At 45.6% G+C, this 14,037-nt stretch overlaps 1 protein-coding gene across 2 annotated transcripts; it reads left to right on the top strand.

Moving 5' to 3' along the window:
• The first annotated feature begins 501 nt into the window (after nucleotides 1–501).
• On the top strand, nucleotides 502–14,037 carry LOC112223145 (syntabulin). 2 transcript variants are annotated; one of them, XM_024386150.2, is made up of 8 exons: nucleotides 502–640; nucleotides 5,320–5,374; nucleotides 5,680–5,857; nucleotides 6,255–6,395; nucleotides 9,806–9,905; nucleotides 10,264–10,404; nucleotides 12,015–12,167; nucleotides 12,306–14,037. In XM_024386150.2, the coding sequence occupies exons 2-8, from the start codon at nucleotides 5,351–5,353 to the stop codon at nucleotides 13,426–13,428; spliced, it is 1,860 nt and encodes a 619-aa protein (XP_024241918.1). In that variant the 5' UTR covers nucleotides 502–640; nucleotides 5,320–5,350; the 3' UTR covers nucleotides 13,429–14,037. The 2 variants fall into 2 exon arrangements, with proteins under 2 accessions (XP_024241918.1, XP_024241917.1); XM_024386149.2 differs by having other exon boundaries at nucleotides 6,201–6,395.

Raw genomic sequence — 14,037 nt, 5'->3', positions numbered from 1 at the left:
ATATCACAAAAATAAGTCAGTAAAACGTTTTCTTAGAAATTCTGCATAGTGCAAGTGATGTGTGGTTATGCAAACTCATATCAGACTGAAATGTAAGAAGGTTGACGGCTGGAGCAAAAAAAAAGGCCTAATGATGCCACTGCTCAATTCCTGGACTCGCCCAGTGACTTCAGCACCATGGACAGGAAACTCTAAGCCGCGCCCCAATCATACTGACATTGCCTGAGATGCAACTATATTGTTTCAAAATGTAGATATGTTGTTGTTATTTCATGCATTTCTTGTTGTCACACACCCTGATATTATTGTCTGTGTCATTCTACATAGGCTATGGGAGGTGGAAGTAGGCGATTCCAGGACGGAACAATCATGCCTGCGTTATGTAACCCCACACTGTTCGAACATTGGTCATATTTGACTTCGAGAGCGCGCTGTCACTGTTGGTGCGTGTTTAGCAGCTTCATCCTCGTCCAATCCTGTGTGCACAGTGTAATTTCCACATATCAAAACACAGAGTGGGATGGGCTCGACAGTCAGACTCGTGATGAACACTGGAGTAACGAGGGACTCGTTGTGGTGTCCGTGATTTAGGCTACACCCGCATCCTTTGCAACTGGGGGAATCATCACCAAACATCCAGGCTAGTACAATTATATGTTTATGTAAATAGTTGGATGAAAACATTTAGGAAAAAATAGGAATAGGAAAAAACGATACGCATGTAATTCTGATTTCAAGCTAGCCTATGATGTTGTTTACTTTCCCATTTCTTATCACAATTTGCTATCCATTGGTATATTGTCGTATTTAGTTAAATTCGAAATTATGATTGTAAAATACATGTAATTTAGTTAAGCTATTGGGCACTAACCAAATGTTAAAGGTGGGGCTGGTTGAAAAAACGGTCAGGTTAAGTTTGAACTCATACATCGCTTGATCATATTCAGCACCACGAGACGGTGGACAGCGCCAAAGATTTCAACTGCGTGTTAAATTAATCCCATCCCCCTATGCATTGATATCTTTCTTCTGGGATTACAAAAGCGACAAAACATATTTTGGTAGCTATATTTCAGTATGTTTATGGGCTAGACTATATGTTTTGCATTCGTTGCTGGATTTTGTGAGAATGGTCTAAAATCATTGACAAACCATTACGAATTCATACATGTGGCGGGAAACTTTTGATTTTAGGCCTGCCTTTGATATTCAACTTGGGCAGAGCAGGTAAGAAAAAAAAAAAAAACTACAATAACCTTCATTCAAGTCACCATGAAGCACATCACATACTGTAACTTATACATTGACAAACATGGTCAGCATTTGCAGAAACAGATATTATAAGGATATTAAGGAACGTTTTGCCATCATAAATTGGCCGATGTGAGCTGTCTGTATTCTCTCTGTAAATAATGTGTATTTAGAGTATTTAGAGTGTATTTAGAACGCACTGAATTGGATGTTATTGACCACCAATAGCAAGTGAAAGCTTTTACACCTTGCCATTGTTATGGGTATTTACACACACCATTCAGGTTGATAAAGATAATCTATGTTGGATTTGGGGAAAATCTATCAAAACACTATAATAGAACTGGACATTTTCAGATGTGGTTTTATTGGAGAAACTGTAATGTATTCCTTTGTGAACATTATCAAAAGACAGAAAATTAGACACCTTGAAACACAGCTTCTATCATCATCCTGAATGCTCACACATGTTTGCATGTACACACATACACACACACATACACAATATGTCCTGTCCAATAAACTTGTTCTCTGTTTATATGGTTTTAAATATATGATTATGTGCCATACCATATGTAAAACCTCTCAGAGGAAAATATTGGATTATATCATGCTTCATACAGTTGACTGCCCGAAAGTGCACACTCAAACCAAGCAGGCAGACTAAATACAGATTGAACAGATTAAGGACGCAGTATTGTGAGATAATTCCCAGCTCAGAAATAACCTTTACGTCTAAGTACAACACAAAAAAAATAAAAAATAAAACTACTTGAATTAAATGAAACCATTATACCCACTAAATGGGCTTTCATAACTAAATGATTTATCTTGTTAAAATATGAGCTTGCCATACCCTGTAGATCTGTGCAGCTATTTAAAGGCCCAGAGGTCTTATATATTTCCACACTGTGTTGGAAAAATACTGTGAAATTGTGAAAATGATAATAATACACTTTTAGTGTAAGAGCTGTTTGAAAAGACCACCTGAAATGTCAGCCTGTTTTGCTGGGATGGCATTTTGGTGACACCACCAGGTGTTAAATTTGTGAATAGACCAAGTACAAAGAGCGTTCCAAACCTCTCTGCCAATGACAGCTAATTTCAGTTTTCCCCTCCCCACTCAGATCACTACCAGACAGTCCTAGCTACATTTTTGTTTGAGAAATTGCTCTTTGCTAAGAAGCAATTTTTTGGACCATTTTCATTTAAAACAATCACAGCAAGGTAAATAAAATTGTTACCCAGAAATTATTTGATATTGCGATAAACGACTGCAAACCACTAGAAGGGATGAGTAACCTTGCCTGCAGAACAAAACATTATGTTAACTCCCAAAGACTTTAGCCTGGTGGGCTAACACAGTCTTGAGTTATGCAGAACACCCGGATTTGATACCCAGTTGATTGCGTAAGTTCCAGCCGTAGGACCAATGCCAGGAACATTGTGAACAACACAGCCAGGTCACCCGTGATACAAGTCAGTATTAGACGTCCATCCATGTCTGAGGACGTCAGGAGATGATGTGGAAACCAGCCACAAGGGGCAACAGTGAGAGCTGTTAGTCTCAAATTGGTTTATGTTTTTGAAAGTGGACAGGGATGGGGATGGGTGTAAGCATCTACCTCTAATGCCAAAGGTTGCATGTTCAATCCAGCTATAGAAAGTAGTTTGAGATTTGTTTCCCTTACCTTAACCATTCAACAAACAAAAAAATCCTAACCTTAAGATTTCAACGCTTGGGAAACATGGACGAATTCTGACGTGAGACTGTGAGAGCTTGTTGCAGATGGTCACGTTGTTTTGCATCTTATCTACTGAGAGCATGCATGGGCAGGCTTAGATGAAAACATCTCTCTGTGAATCTGAGGCTGTCAACCTTCCACCCAGGATTATATCTGCTAAGGGACCACCTTTACCTGCAAGGTAAATTAAATGTTTTAAAATATTTTGAAACGGAGTGAAAATATGCGCTTTTTATTTGACAAGTCCAGGTAGTCTCTCACCGTTTCAGTCCGTTTTCTTTGATATTTTCTTCTACCTGGGTCATTCCTCATGACCCAGGAGAATGATATTTACAAGCCCTGCTGAGATTCAATCAGCATTGAGACACTGTATGGACATTATATGATAGCAACTATTGAGTATAGTAATGCACAAACTTGACTGCATTTTCCTGACATTGATTGCTGCTGATGTGCACAGAGACAATGGCTCACGTGCGCTTGCTCATATGGGAGCACACCTGACCTTGTAACACTCCCCCCACACTGCCCTAGGCCACACCCGAAGTAAACCACATTGACCTTTGTTATGTTGCAGGAGGAGAACCCTCCTATTGCACGCTTGTTAGATGCAGAACTGTCTGCAAATTTCATTGGCCACATTTAGCCTGTCTTCCTTGCAGTAATTTTCCTCTGTTGCTAAGTATGTTGCTAGGGCATGGTTTGGTTGGTAGCTCTGAGACTGTGCCTGCTGCCTAATCTGATTCCACTTTGAAGCTGTGTGCCAGCTATCCAAAGGCGGGTAGAAACAAAAGGAAAACATATCGAGGCATAAAATTCTGGCATACTGCTGTTTTATTGTGATGCTCATGACACACTTCTCAGTTGCCTTAAGAGGTACAAAAAGCTGAGCTCATTTCAGGTGAACTTTTGGGGTGTTTTCATATCAGGGCTGTAGGACCTAGAAGACTAAAAGTGCATACAATCTGATATAAAAACCTGCCTTCAAGTATAATCTCTTTGTGGTTTAGCTGTTGAACTTATTTCTGGAGTATAAGACATGATAGTCAGGGTACACAGTGTTTCTCAAGATGGGTGTTTGCTTGGGGACAGGGACAGCAGATGTCCTGAGCTACATTTACCAACATCCTGGGTCCCATGCAGTCAAAATAAAGAGACACAGTCCAGATGCTAAGGGGGAAAAAGTCTGGATTCAGTAAAGAGAGAACGAATCAGAGCTTAGGGGCCAATTCCGTCATGCACAACATTCAACAGGAGAGGGGGAATGGATAAGGAATTGAGTGATGTCAAAATGTGCAGTCAGGCATTATGTGAACCATGATTTATTCAGCCATCAAACATTAATAAAACACACAATTTTGTGCATGTACTGGAGCCTGGATGTGTTTGTATGTCTATGTCAAAATGGAGAGGGTGAATTCAACTATGTGTATAGGGTCTGTGAAAATCAATATAAACTCAAAACACCATACACTATTATTCTGTCATTCTTATCTAAATATTCAGTGAGCGGTTTGCCGGTGCTACTCTCTGGTGTCATCTTGTTGACAGCAAAAAGGCTATTTGGCACAGGATCCCAAATGGAAGAAATGTCATAATTGTATTATGTTTTTTGGCAGAATTAATCATGGCGCTGAGCAAAACCTTAGTCAGCCCCTCTCTAATAGATGTGCCCCCGCACTTTGACTCTGTACATAGCCTCGCTATTTTTATTTTATTTTTTTACTTAACACTTATTTTTCTTAACTCCATTGTTGGTTAAGGGCTTGCAAGTAAGCATTTCACTGTACATGTCTAAACCGGTTGTATTCGGCACATGTGACAAATACAATTTGATTTGAGATGTTTGAATATGCTGCTGTGTGCTTTCCACCTAGTGGGACATCATTTATTCATTCATTTCTAAATGAGGAGTTAGAAACACACCCAGATCCTCTCTGCAGCATCATTCACGACTAGATAATAGATTTTAGGTTGTATTTTCTCTGGCACATGCATGTGAAGGACTGTAAACCTGGGTTTTATTGGATTTAAGAAACGGTCTCATGCCTTTGTTCCATGTTTAAGGAAATACATGCAAAACATTTTCAAGTAAAACAAAAATGTTTTCAATCTGGTAGCCTATATTTGATTTGGGCCTCACTGGTTTAATGACCAAGGTCCGGTCAGTGTCTGTGCCAGGCAGGGGTGGACGTAGGCGGAGGAGACATTATTTACATAACCAATTTCGGAGAGTCGGCCTTGTTCGTAAATGGTTCAGTGCCAGTGTGCCACATCAGGATGCCTTGCACAGAAATACACCTCACCGTTACTTTTCTCACAGATCCAAAGGGGAAAACGCAGCATTAAGCACAATGGGACCATTCCAGGAATATGAGGTGGGTGTCATTGCAACACTTTGAAAGTTGATCGTTTTTAATCTTAACAATTCCACTAATATTTTTGTTCAAATTTCATGAGAATGATAATAGTGATAGAATGATAATCTAATCTAGACTGTCACATAAGTAGACCATAATTATTTAATGATTGTGCTGCTGTGACAGAGCTAATGTAGCAAGACAAAAACAAAATGCGCAAAGTTGTATTTACGCACACCGAATCTCGTATGAATTTGATTTGTTCTTGTGGCAAAAATTCAAGTGGTGAGTTGTGATAGTTGTGATACCTGTATGGTTCTCAGGAAAAGAAGTCAGCAGGGAAGGAAAGCCCCCGCAGCCGCATCCCACGCTTGATCCTTCATCCTTTCCACCCTAATGAGAAAGGGTCACCCTTGTCCGAATCACCCATTTCAGAGGAGGAGGGTAAGGACTGTGACATTAGCTCGGACAACTCCAAACGGACCATCAGCTTTTGCTCAGGTACGTTGTTCCCATGTTTCAGATCTAGGTTAGGGTGCATCATAAAAATCTAAAAATAGTTATTTTAATCTCACTAAATTTATCAGAAAACATCAAATGAATAGGAATTTGCTTTCAATTGTCAGTATTGTCACTAGCAGCCAGGGCAGTACTGGCAATGGCAGATGGGCTGGTCTCTCTTTAGCCCAGTGGGCCTTCCTAAATCTAATTTGTGTGTGCAGAATTAATGGCCGCCAATGTGCTAGAAATGCCCAGGACGATTTCTGATCCCAAGGATCAGTCCCTCTTAATGATTGACTGCTGTGTGTTCCATACATATTCTTGGCTATACCTGTCTACATAGATGACACTGGCTGCCCCAGTAGTCAGTCTGTGTCCCCCTCCAAAACCCTGTCAGGGTCAGACAACAGTCCACATGGCTCCCCCATGCCCACTGCCGAGTGCAAGACCAAGGTGAAGAGGGTGAGGGTGATGGCAGAGTGGCACGCACCACCGCCGAGGCACAAGAGGGAGCAGCGATCGTCCACATTGCCCAGAGGTAGGCCACTGCAGGGAATGGCTTCAGGTTTTTTGTGTAGGTGGGGTTAGGAGGCACGTACATACTATAAGGGCACAGGGCGAGACCCAAATGTAGACATGGGAGGCAGATGGATTATAATAAATATCAGAGACTCAAACCAAGGGGTAGGCAAGAGAATTGTTGTGGACAGGCAACAAAGTCAAAACCAGATCAGAGTTCAGGAGGTACAAAGTGGCAGGCAGGCTCGAGGTCAGGGCAGGCAGCATGGTCAGGCAGGCAGGTTCAGAGTCAAGGCAGGCAAGGGTCAAAATCGGGAGGACTAGAAAAGCAGGAGCACGGAATACCACGCTGATTGACTTGACAAGACGAACTAGCAACAGACAAACAGGGAACACCAGAATAAATACCCAGGCACTAATGGGGAAGACAGGTGATACCCAGAGGTGGGTGGAGACAATCAAAAAGACAGGTGAAACAGTACCCCCCCCCCCTCCCCAGGGGTGCCACCTGACATGCTACCTGGGCACATACCTGGCTGACGGCGGTGAAAGTCAGTGAGGAGGGCCGGGTCCAGGATGTCTTTAGCGGGAATCCAGCACCTCTGCCCTGGGCCATAACCCTCCCTCAACCAGGTACTGGAAACGCCTGCCCCGTGGTTGAACCCTCAGGAGGTGTCTCACCGTACACACTGGCTGACCTTCGATGACACACGGGGGGAGGGATGGGCCTAGAAGCAGAAGGGCTGTGAGACAAGGGTTTAAATCTTGAACATATGAAAAGTAGGGTGAACACGGAGGGTACTGGGTAACAGCAGTGGGACTAAGGACTCTAGAAGATGGGGAAAGTTTGCGGGATTCCACCCAGAGGGGCAGATCCCGTGTGGACAACCATACCCTCTGCCTGACCTGATAGCGGGGAGCAAGAATCCGGAGGTGGTCCGCTTGTCGACAATACCTGGAGGTGGTCTTGAAAAAGAGCTTGGGCGGCTCTTCTCCAGGTACGCCAACAGCGGCGAACGAACATCTGGGCTGAGGGTGCTGACCTTCTTGCTCTGGGAAGAGCGGGGGCTGATTCACCCTTCGAATGCTCCATGGGGTGAGTCCAGTTGCCGAGCAGGGAACAGTGTTCCTAGCATGTTCCACCCAGACCAGTTACTGGCTCCAGGTGGTGGGGTTACTAGCAGCGAGACGCCAAAGTGTTGTCTCCATGTCTTGATTGGCTTGCGGCGATTAGCCATTGGATTGGGGATGAAACCCAGAGGACAGACTGGCCGATGACCTGATAAGGATGCAAAGTCCATGGATTCGAAAGACGGCCCAGCTCATGGTGCAGCACATCTCCTTGAATGAAGGTAACTTGTGAAGAGGGATGAAATGGGCGGCTTTGGAAAACCTATCCACCACCGTCAGAATGGTGGGGTTACAATCTGATGGGGGAAGCCCAGTGACAAAATCCAGGGAAATAATGGGACCAGGAGCAATGAGGGACAGGGAGTGGCTGAAGGAGGCCAGACGGCGCTTGTCGCGGAGTCTTGCTTTGAGCGCACACCATGCATGCGACAATGAAGGCTGAGACATCAGGAGCCATGGTGGGCCACCAGAACGGTTGTTGGAAGAAAGCCAGGGTACGACAAGCCCCTGGATGACAGGTAAGCCCGGAGGAGTGAGCCCATTCCAGGACTTGAGGCCATGTATCGAATCAGGAACGAACATCCGGTTAGCCAGGCCCCCCCACCCCAGGGTATGGCTGGGAACATTGTGCCTTGCGGACCAGAGCCTCAATACCCCAAACAACCGAAGCCACCAAACATTAGGCAGGGAGGATGTCTCAGATTCAGAGGGCATGGCAGTGGAATTGTACAGATGGGAGAGAGTGTCCGGCTTCATGTTTTTGGACCCTGGGTGGTAGGAGATGGTGAAATTGAACCTGGTAAATAACAGGGCCCAACGAGCTTGCCTTGGGTTGAAGCGCTTGGCATTATAAATTCTAAAGGTCCATCCATACCAATAATGGATGTTCCACCCCTGTCAGCCAGTGCCTCCACTCCTCCAGAGCCATCTTAACCACTAGGAGTTCCCAGTTCCCAACGTCATAGTTCCTCTCCGCAGGGTTGAGACATGAAGGCACAGGGATGAAGCTTATGGTCCTGGACAGATCACTGGGAAAGGACAGCCCCTACTCCCACATCGGCAACCTCAACCACAAACTGACGAGTCGGGTCCGGATGGATGAAGATGGGGCAGTAGTGAAGCGCTGCTTTAGATCCCCAAAAGCCTTGTCCGATGCTAGAGACCATGTGAACGGTACCTTGGGAGAGGTGAGTGCAGAGAGGGGGGCAGCCAGGTTGCTGTAGCCCTGAATTAAACTGCGGTAGAAATGAGCAAACCCCAGAAACCGTTGTAGCTGCTCCCTGGGCAGAACGAGAGAACCAGAATGTCGTAGGGGTAGACAAAAACACAACTCAACATGTCCCGGAGCACATCGTTGACCAGGGCCTGGAAGACAGCGGGCACGTTGATGAGTCCAAACGGCATGTCCAGGTACTCAGTGTCCACCAACAGTGTTGAAAGCCATCTTCTACTCGTCTCCTTCACGTATCCGCACAAGGTGGTAGGCATTCTGAAGGGCCAGTTTGGAAAAAAATGGTAGCCCCCTGGAGAGGTTTGAAAGCTGAGGAGAGGAGTGGTAGAGGGTACCGATTTGTCATATGATGTGGTTAGCTGATATGTAAAATAGTTATCCAGGCCTTGTAAAAATCTGGCATGCGTCAGCAACGTCTGTGCAGAGGAACGCCAACATTGAGGGGATTCGATTAATCTGGCCCGGGCACCCCGTTTGAAATCCACATTGATGTTGGCTCAAAACAGTGATGTAAATAAGCACGTGGAGTATTGAGTAGGATTCTGTGTTTTCACGTGCAAAAGTTATTGCTTTTGATAGAAATATTTTATCTGCCTTCCAAAAATAGTTTGAAAATTAAAACATATACTATATGGAAAGAAGATTGTTTCTGGACAATGCGCCATGCTGCCTTGGTGACGACATGACCGAGCAGCGCAGATTACTGTTTGATTTAAGAAGGGCACTCCTCCCTCACTCCTTTTGCCCGTGCAGGTCACGGGCCATGTACTGGTGCCCCGAGGTTCAGCATAATTGAATCCGCCCAACGGCTTGAGCAAGGTTCCAATCCAGAAAGGCTGCTGATTGGATAAATAATGTTGGATGGACCTGAGGTTTTTCAATTTGGCTGATTAGTAGTCGTTAACAGTCAGACTTCACGTATTGGTTGGCAGCACATTGTACCTGCAATTGACTCACTCAGCGTTGAAGGTTCCGTTTTGTTGTTAGTTCATCACAAATTCACAGTGAGCACTTTACTATGGTTTTATCGAATGGAAAGAGGTGCAATTCAGTGTGTCTGACTGCAGGTAGCGAAGCAGACTTCAGCTCCTCCAGCAGCACGGGCAGCCTAAAGAGAGGGGAGAGCCTGGCCCACAACTCCACAGGGAAGAAGATCTCCTCACGCAGGTGATATATGGGGTGGCTCTGTTTCTCTACTGCCTCCATTCTAAAAGACGCTCCATTACCAATATCTTACCCCACCAGTGGGTGTTTACATTTAGAGGGCCAGTTTCCCAGACCCATATTTGGCCTTATCCTAAACTAAAATGCACTTCCAACAAAAATGTAATTGGGTCTGGGAAACTGTTTCAAAACGTATAGCTCTGCTATTTCTTTATTGCTGTATCTTTTCCTGCGGGTATGTTTTATTTATGAAAAATAATAATAAATCCTTCCCCAATGATAAATGGACAACATTACAAGACTGTTGTGGAAAATGTAATCTCCTTAGCTTTGTCTAACTACTGCATGTATTTTCCCACAGTCGTGGTGCCCACATCAGGAGCCTCCCAATGTTCAAGCTGGCAGGGAGCCCCTCAGGATCCCACGATGCAGAGCTCTATGCCCCATACAGGACAGTCCCCTCATCAACCAGCAGCAACTCCAGCCCCAAAATACCCTCCAGGTAAACAGCCATGTCACACCCATACACTGGCCAGTTCCAGAAACAACCTCCAGTGTTACCCCTTCTGGTGTTTTTGTCAAATTGCTTATGTGGACAGGGCCTAGATCTGAAATGATTGGATAGCTCAAAACAGTATATGGCAATAATTCCGCCTAGCCTATTCCGCCTAGCCAAAGTACAAGCGCAACTACCATGTTCCTATCATTTCAACATGAAATGCCCTAGGAAGAAGGGGCTAGGGGTCCATTTTGTAATGGTGCATCTGTTGCTCTGGGAGGGGTGGGTGTTCGCTAGGTGGGGAAATGGTGGATAGATTAGGCTCTATGCCGGGACTGTCATCTCCTTTTCTGAGACAGGGATTATATCGGTCAGGATTGGGCATGCCAAGATTATATAATTTTATAAACAGTCTGGATTTTGTTATTGTGTCTGTGTGCATGGGTGTCAACCTTGGGTTTATAGGAGAGGTCATGAATATTTCATTACTCAGTCAATAGCCTGCCTGGCTGCATTCCTGCCTTTTTCCCCCCCACTAACTGTCTCACATTTGGTGGTAGTGCTTCTGGGATCTCGTGTTGCTATGTGGCAGAATATTCACTCGAGGGTTCCTGTGCTGCCATGACGGCAGCACTGCACGTACAAGCTCAACCTTGCCTTTCTGCTCGGACTGTAAAATAACTAACCAGAGCCCTCTTGAATTCAGCCCACAGGCTTAATGTGAGTCATTCCTTATGCAACACAATCCCTACTTATGTATCTTATGCAGACGTGAGAACGTCCATGACTGCATTTCTGTTGCTACAGGTAGTTTTTTTCCCCCCCTTGTTCCCCTCAGCTCTCTTCTGCCTGGCTGGGTTTTGTGTGATGTGCTTGTTCTTTTGCTACTTTCTGCTAGCCTGTTCTATTTCTGTCAGGGATGCAGAGACTCCCATCAAAGCACAAGTCCCAGGTTGTTGCTAGGATATAGTGCTAGCTTTTAAGCCTGTCTGTAAGAGGGGCTGCTCTGCATATTAGCCAAATCCATCCTCTGACACATGTTTCATCATTCCTCCTTTAGGCCTGATCACATGTATAATTGTAGTTTAATGTACATGTAGTCAATTTAAACAGTTTTAGGTATTTCAGGGCATTCTCAAGTCAAAAACATGGTTAACTTGTAGACTACAGCCAAGCAACTGTAAATTGGGCTTTCCCTCATTGCTTCCCTATCCATCCCTGACCGCTTTTGACCAACCTGCCATTTTAGCTTTTTGCAGCATGAAGTCGGCTGGCTGGTTAGCTTATGTCCTGACAGTGCTATCCCCAGTCAGACACAATCGACTAAGTAATAACATTGCCCAGCAGCTTTTTTTTCTCCCTAAAACGAGCTGTTTTGCATCATGCACGTTGCACCATGGCCTAGTTCCTTCCCCAAATCACTGATGGAGCCTCCTGTAGATGGGGCTCAGCACTGCTTGTTGTACTAAACACCGTACAGGATGGTGTGTACAATACATGGGGTGTCCTCTCCCTCAGTATCCATGTTGAGAAAATGATGGTGTCTCACCAGCAGAACATACAGTATGTGACTCAGGGAAAACGTGTAATTTCCTGTCTCCTCTCCCCATAAGGATGCCCCCCGGACGTTACCACTCCTGTGGGGACAACCATGGGCTCAGATCCCCCAATCCAGAGCAGTATCTCACCCCCCTGCAGCAGAAGGAGGTGGCCATTCGCCACCTGAGAAGCAAGCTGAGTGAAGGGGAGAACACCATCCATGACAGGTTACCTTCTCAATGAAAAGCTCATGTTTAGCTTGTTTCCTAAATGCATCCCATAGAGTACATTCCACCTACAGTGTAGAAAAACATTGCAATCCTGTACAGCTGTAACTACTAGCTTAACACTATTTTCTCCCTCAGGGAATCTGAGATCGAGGAGCTCAAGTCCCAGCTGGGCAGGATGAGGGAAGACTGGATCGAGGAGGAGTGCCACCGTGTAGAGGCGCAGCTGGCCCTAAAGGACGCACGCAAGGAGATCAAGCAGCTCCGGCAGGTTGTGGAGACCATGAAGAGCAGTCTGATGGAGAAGGACAAGGGCATCCAGAAGTACTTTGTCGACATCAACATCCAGAACCGCAAGCTGGAGTGCCTGCTGTACAGCATGGAGATGGCCCAGAGCGGCTCCACGCTGCAAGACGAGCCAACCATGGACTTCATCTGTGGTGACTCCCCTGTCAATGATAAGCAGGGGGAGGTGGGTGACCAGGCGGTGGAGGAGATGACAGACTGTGGGCTGCTGGTCAACGACAACCTGGCACACATGCGCATGTCCACACAAGTGGACTCTAGCGGTAAGCTACGCTGCCACCCAGAGGCTGGCCATGGGGTGTCCACTCTACTCCACAGTCTGGAGGAGAAGATCGCACCACTGCCTCCACCACCCTCCAACACGTTCTGCTGCAGCACACTCCCCTTCCCTGCTCCAGAGGAGAAGGCCGTTCAGACAGAGATGGTGTCCTTCCCTCCTGACCTGCACGCCCTCCTGCTGCAGCTGCTGAAGTTCCATGGTGGTGCAGTTGGAGATGCTCTCCTTCCAGCTTCTACCAGCCTCCTAGAAATCCCAGCACAGCAGGGCCCAGACTTGGCCCCTATCCCGTCCACCTTAAGCCTGCCTAGCTCCTGCCAGCCCATTCCAGTTCTGCCAGTGAGCCCTTATATGTTAAGTAATTCAGGGCTGTGTTGCTCAGACCCTGAGGTGGTCTCCATGCGCTTCATGGAGGAGCTGGATTTTGAGGTGAGCAGTGAGGAGCCCTGCAAGGCCCTCGGGATGGCTGTGGTCAACAAAAGCTATTGGAGCAGCAGCTTCCTTGTTGATCTTGTTGCTGTGGCCGTACCAGTGTTGCCCACAGTGGCCTGGCTGTATTCCCGGCATGGCGTGGATGGGGCGGCGCCAGTCTACAACATCGCAGCATTGCTCCGCGGCTGTTGCATCATGGGATTGCACTCTCTCCGTCACGTCACTCATCATGGGGCAGATGTGTAACGGTCTACGACCCCTGCGTGCACAGCCCGACCCCTCAACTTAAAGCACTTCAACATCCGTTAATCAAAGAGTATTTGAATATTTAGTTTTTCTACACTTGTGAATATTAATGCTACAGTTATTACTTTAGGTTCCCACACGGTTACTTTGCACTGTGTACAGTTGTTGCGGTGAGTTAAGTCATTGTTTATGGTGAAGGGATTTTGTTAATTGTATTTATTTTCCCTTTGTTCTCTTGTATAATCTGAGTAGGTGGTTATGCATCATTGATGTCCTGGGCTGGCACTAGTTACCCCTACTTAAAGCAACCATGTTTTTTTTCTGAAAGTATTAGGATTTCTGAGGGTGGGGATGAAATTGAATGTTCGTTTGAACGAGTGTTTGTAGTGGTTTATGTTCCAAAATAATCTTAAACCTGCAGCCAAAGCTTTATTAATGAACGGTCACTCTTTATTTTTCTACCTGGGAGTAGAGCATACATGTAACAAATTGTTGATAGGTGTCTGAGACCAACGCTTCAAAACAACTCAGACTTGTTTGCCTGAGCTACTGTGTGTAATACTCTTAACATCAAATGTCCTAATTTACTATTAAAGCATGATAATCCCA

This window comes from Oncorhynchus tshawytscha, linkage group LG23 (assembly GCF_018296145.1).
Source record: "Oncorhynchus tshawytscha isolate Ot180627B linkage group LG23, Otsh_v2.0, whole genome shotgun sequence".
In the NCBI taxonomy this organism is placed as follows: Eukaryota; Metazoa; Chordata; class Actinopteri; order Salmoniformes; family Salmonidae; genus Oncorhynchus; species Oncorhynchus tshawytscha.
The sequence above is the reverse complement of the archived record's forward strand: the minus strand, read 5'-3'. Positions and strand labels throughout refer to the sequence as shown.

Excerpts from the sequence above, each read along its gene's own strand:
- LOC112223145 (XM_024386149.2), top strand. The coding sequence starts at position 5,351 with ATGGGACCATTCCAGGAATATGAG. Across the intron at positions 9,906-10,263 it reads AAGAAGATCTCCTCACGCAG|TCGTGGTGCCCACATCAGGA; the intron begins GTGATATATGGG and ends ATTTTCCCACAG. Across the intron at positions 10,405-12,014 it reads AGCCCCAAAATACCCTCCAG|GATGCCCCCCGGACGTTACC; the intron begins GTAAACAGCCAT and ends TCTCCCCATAAG.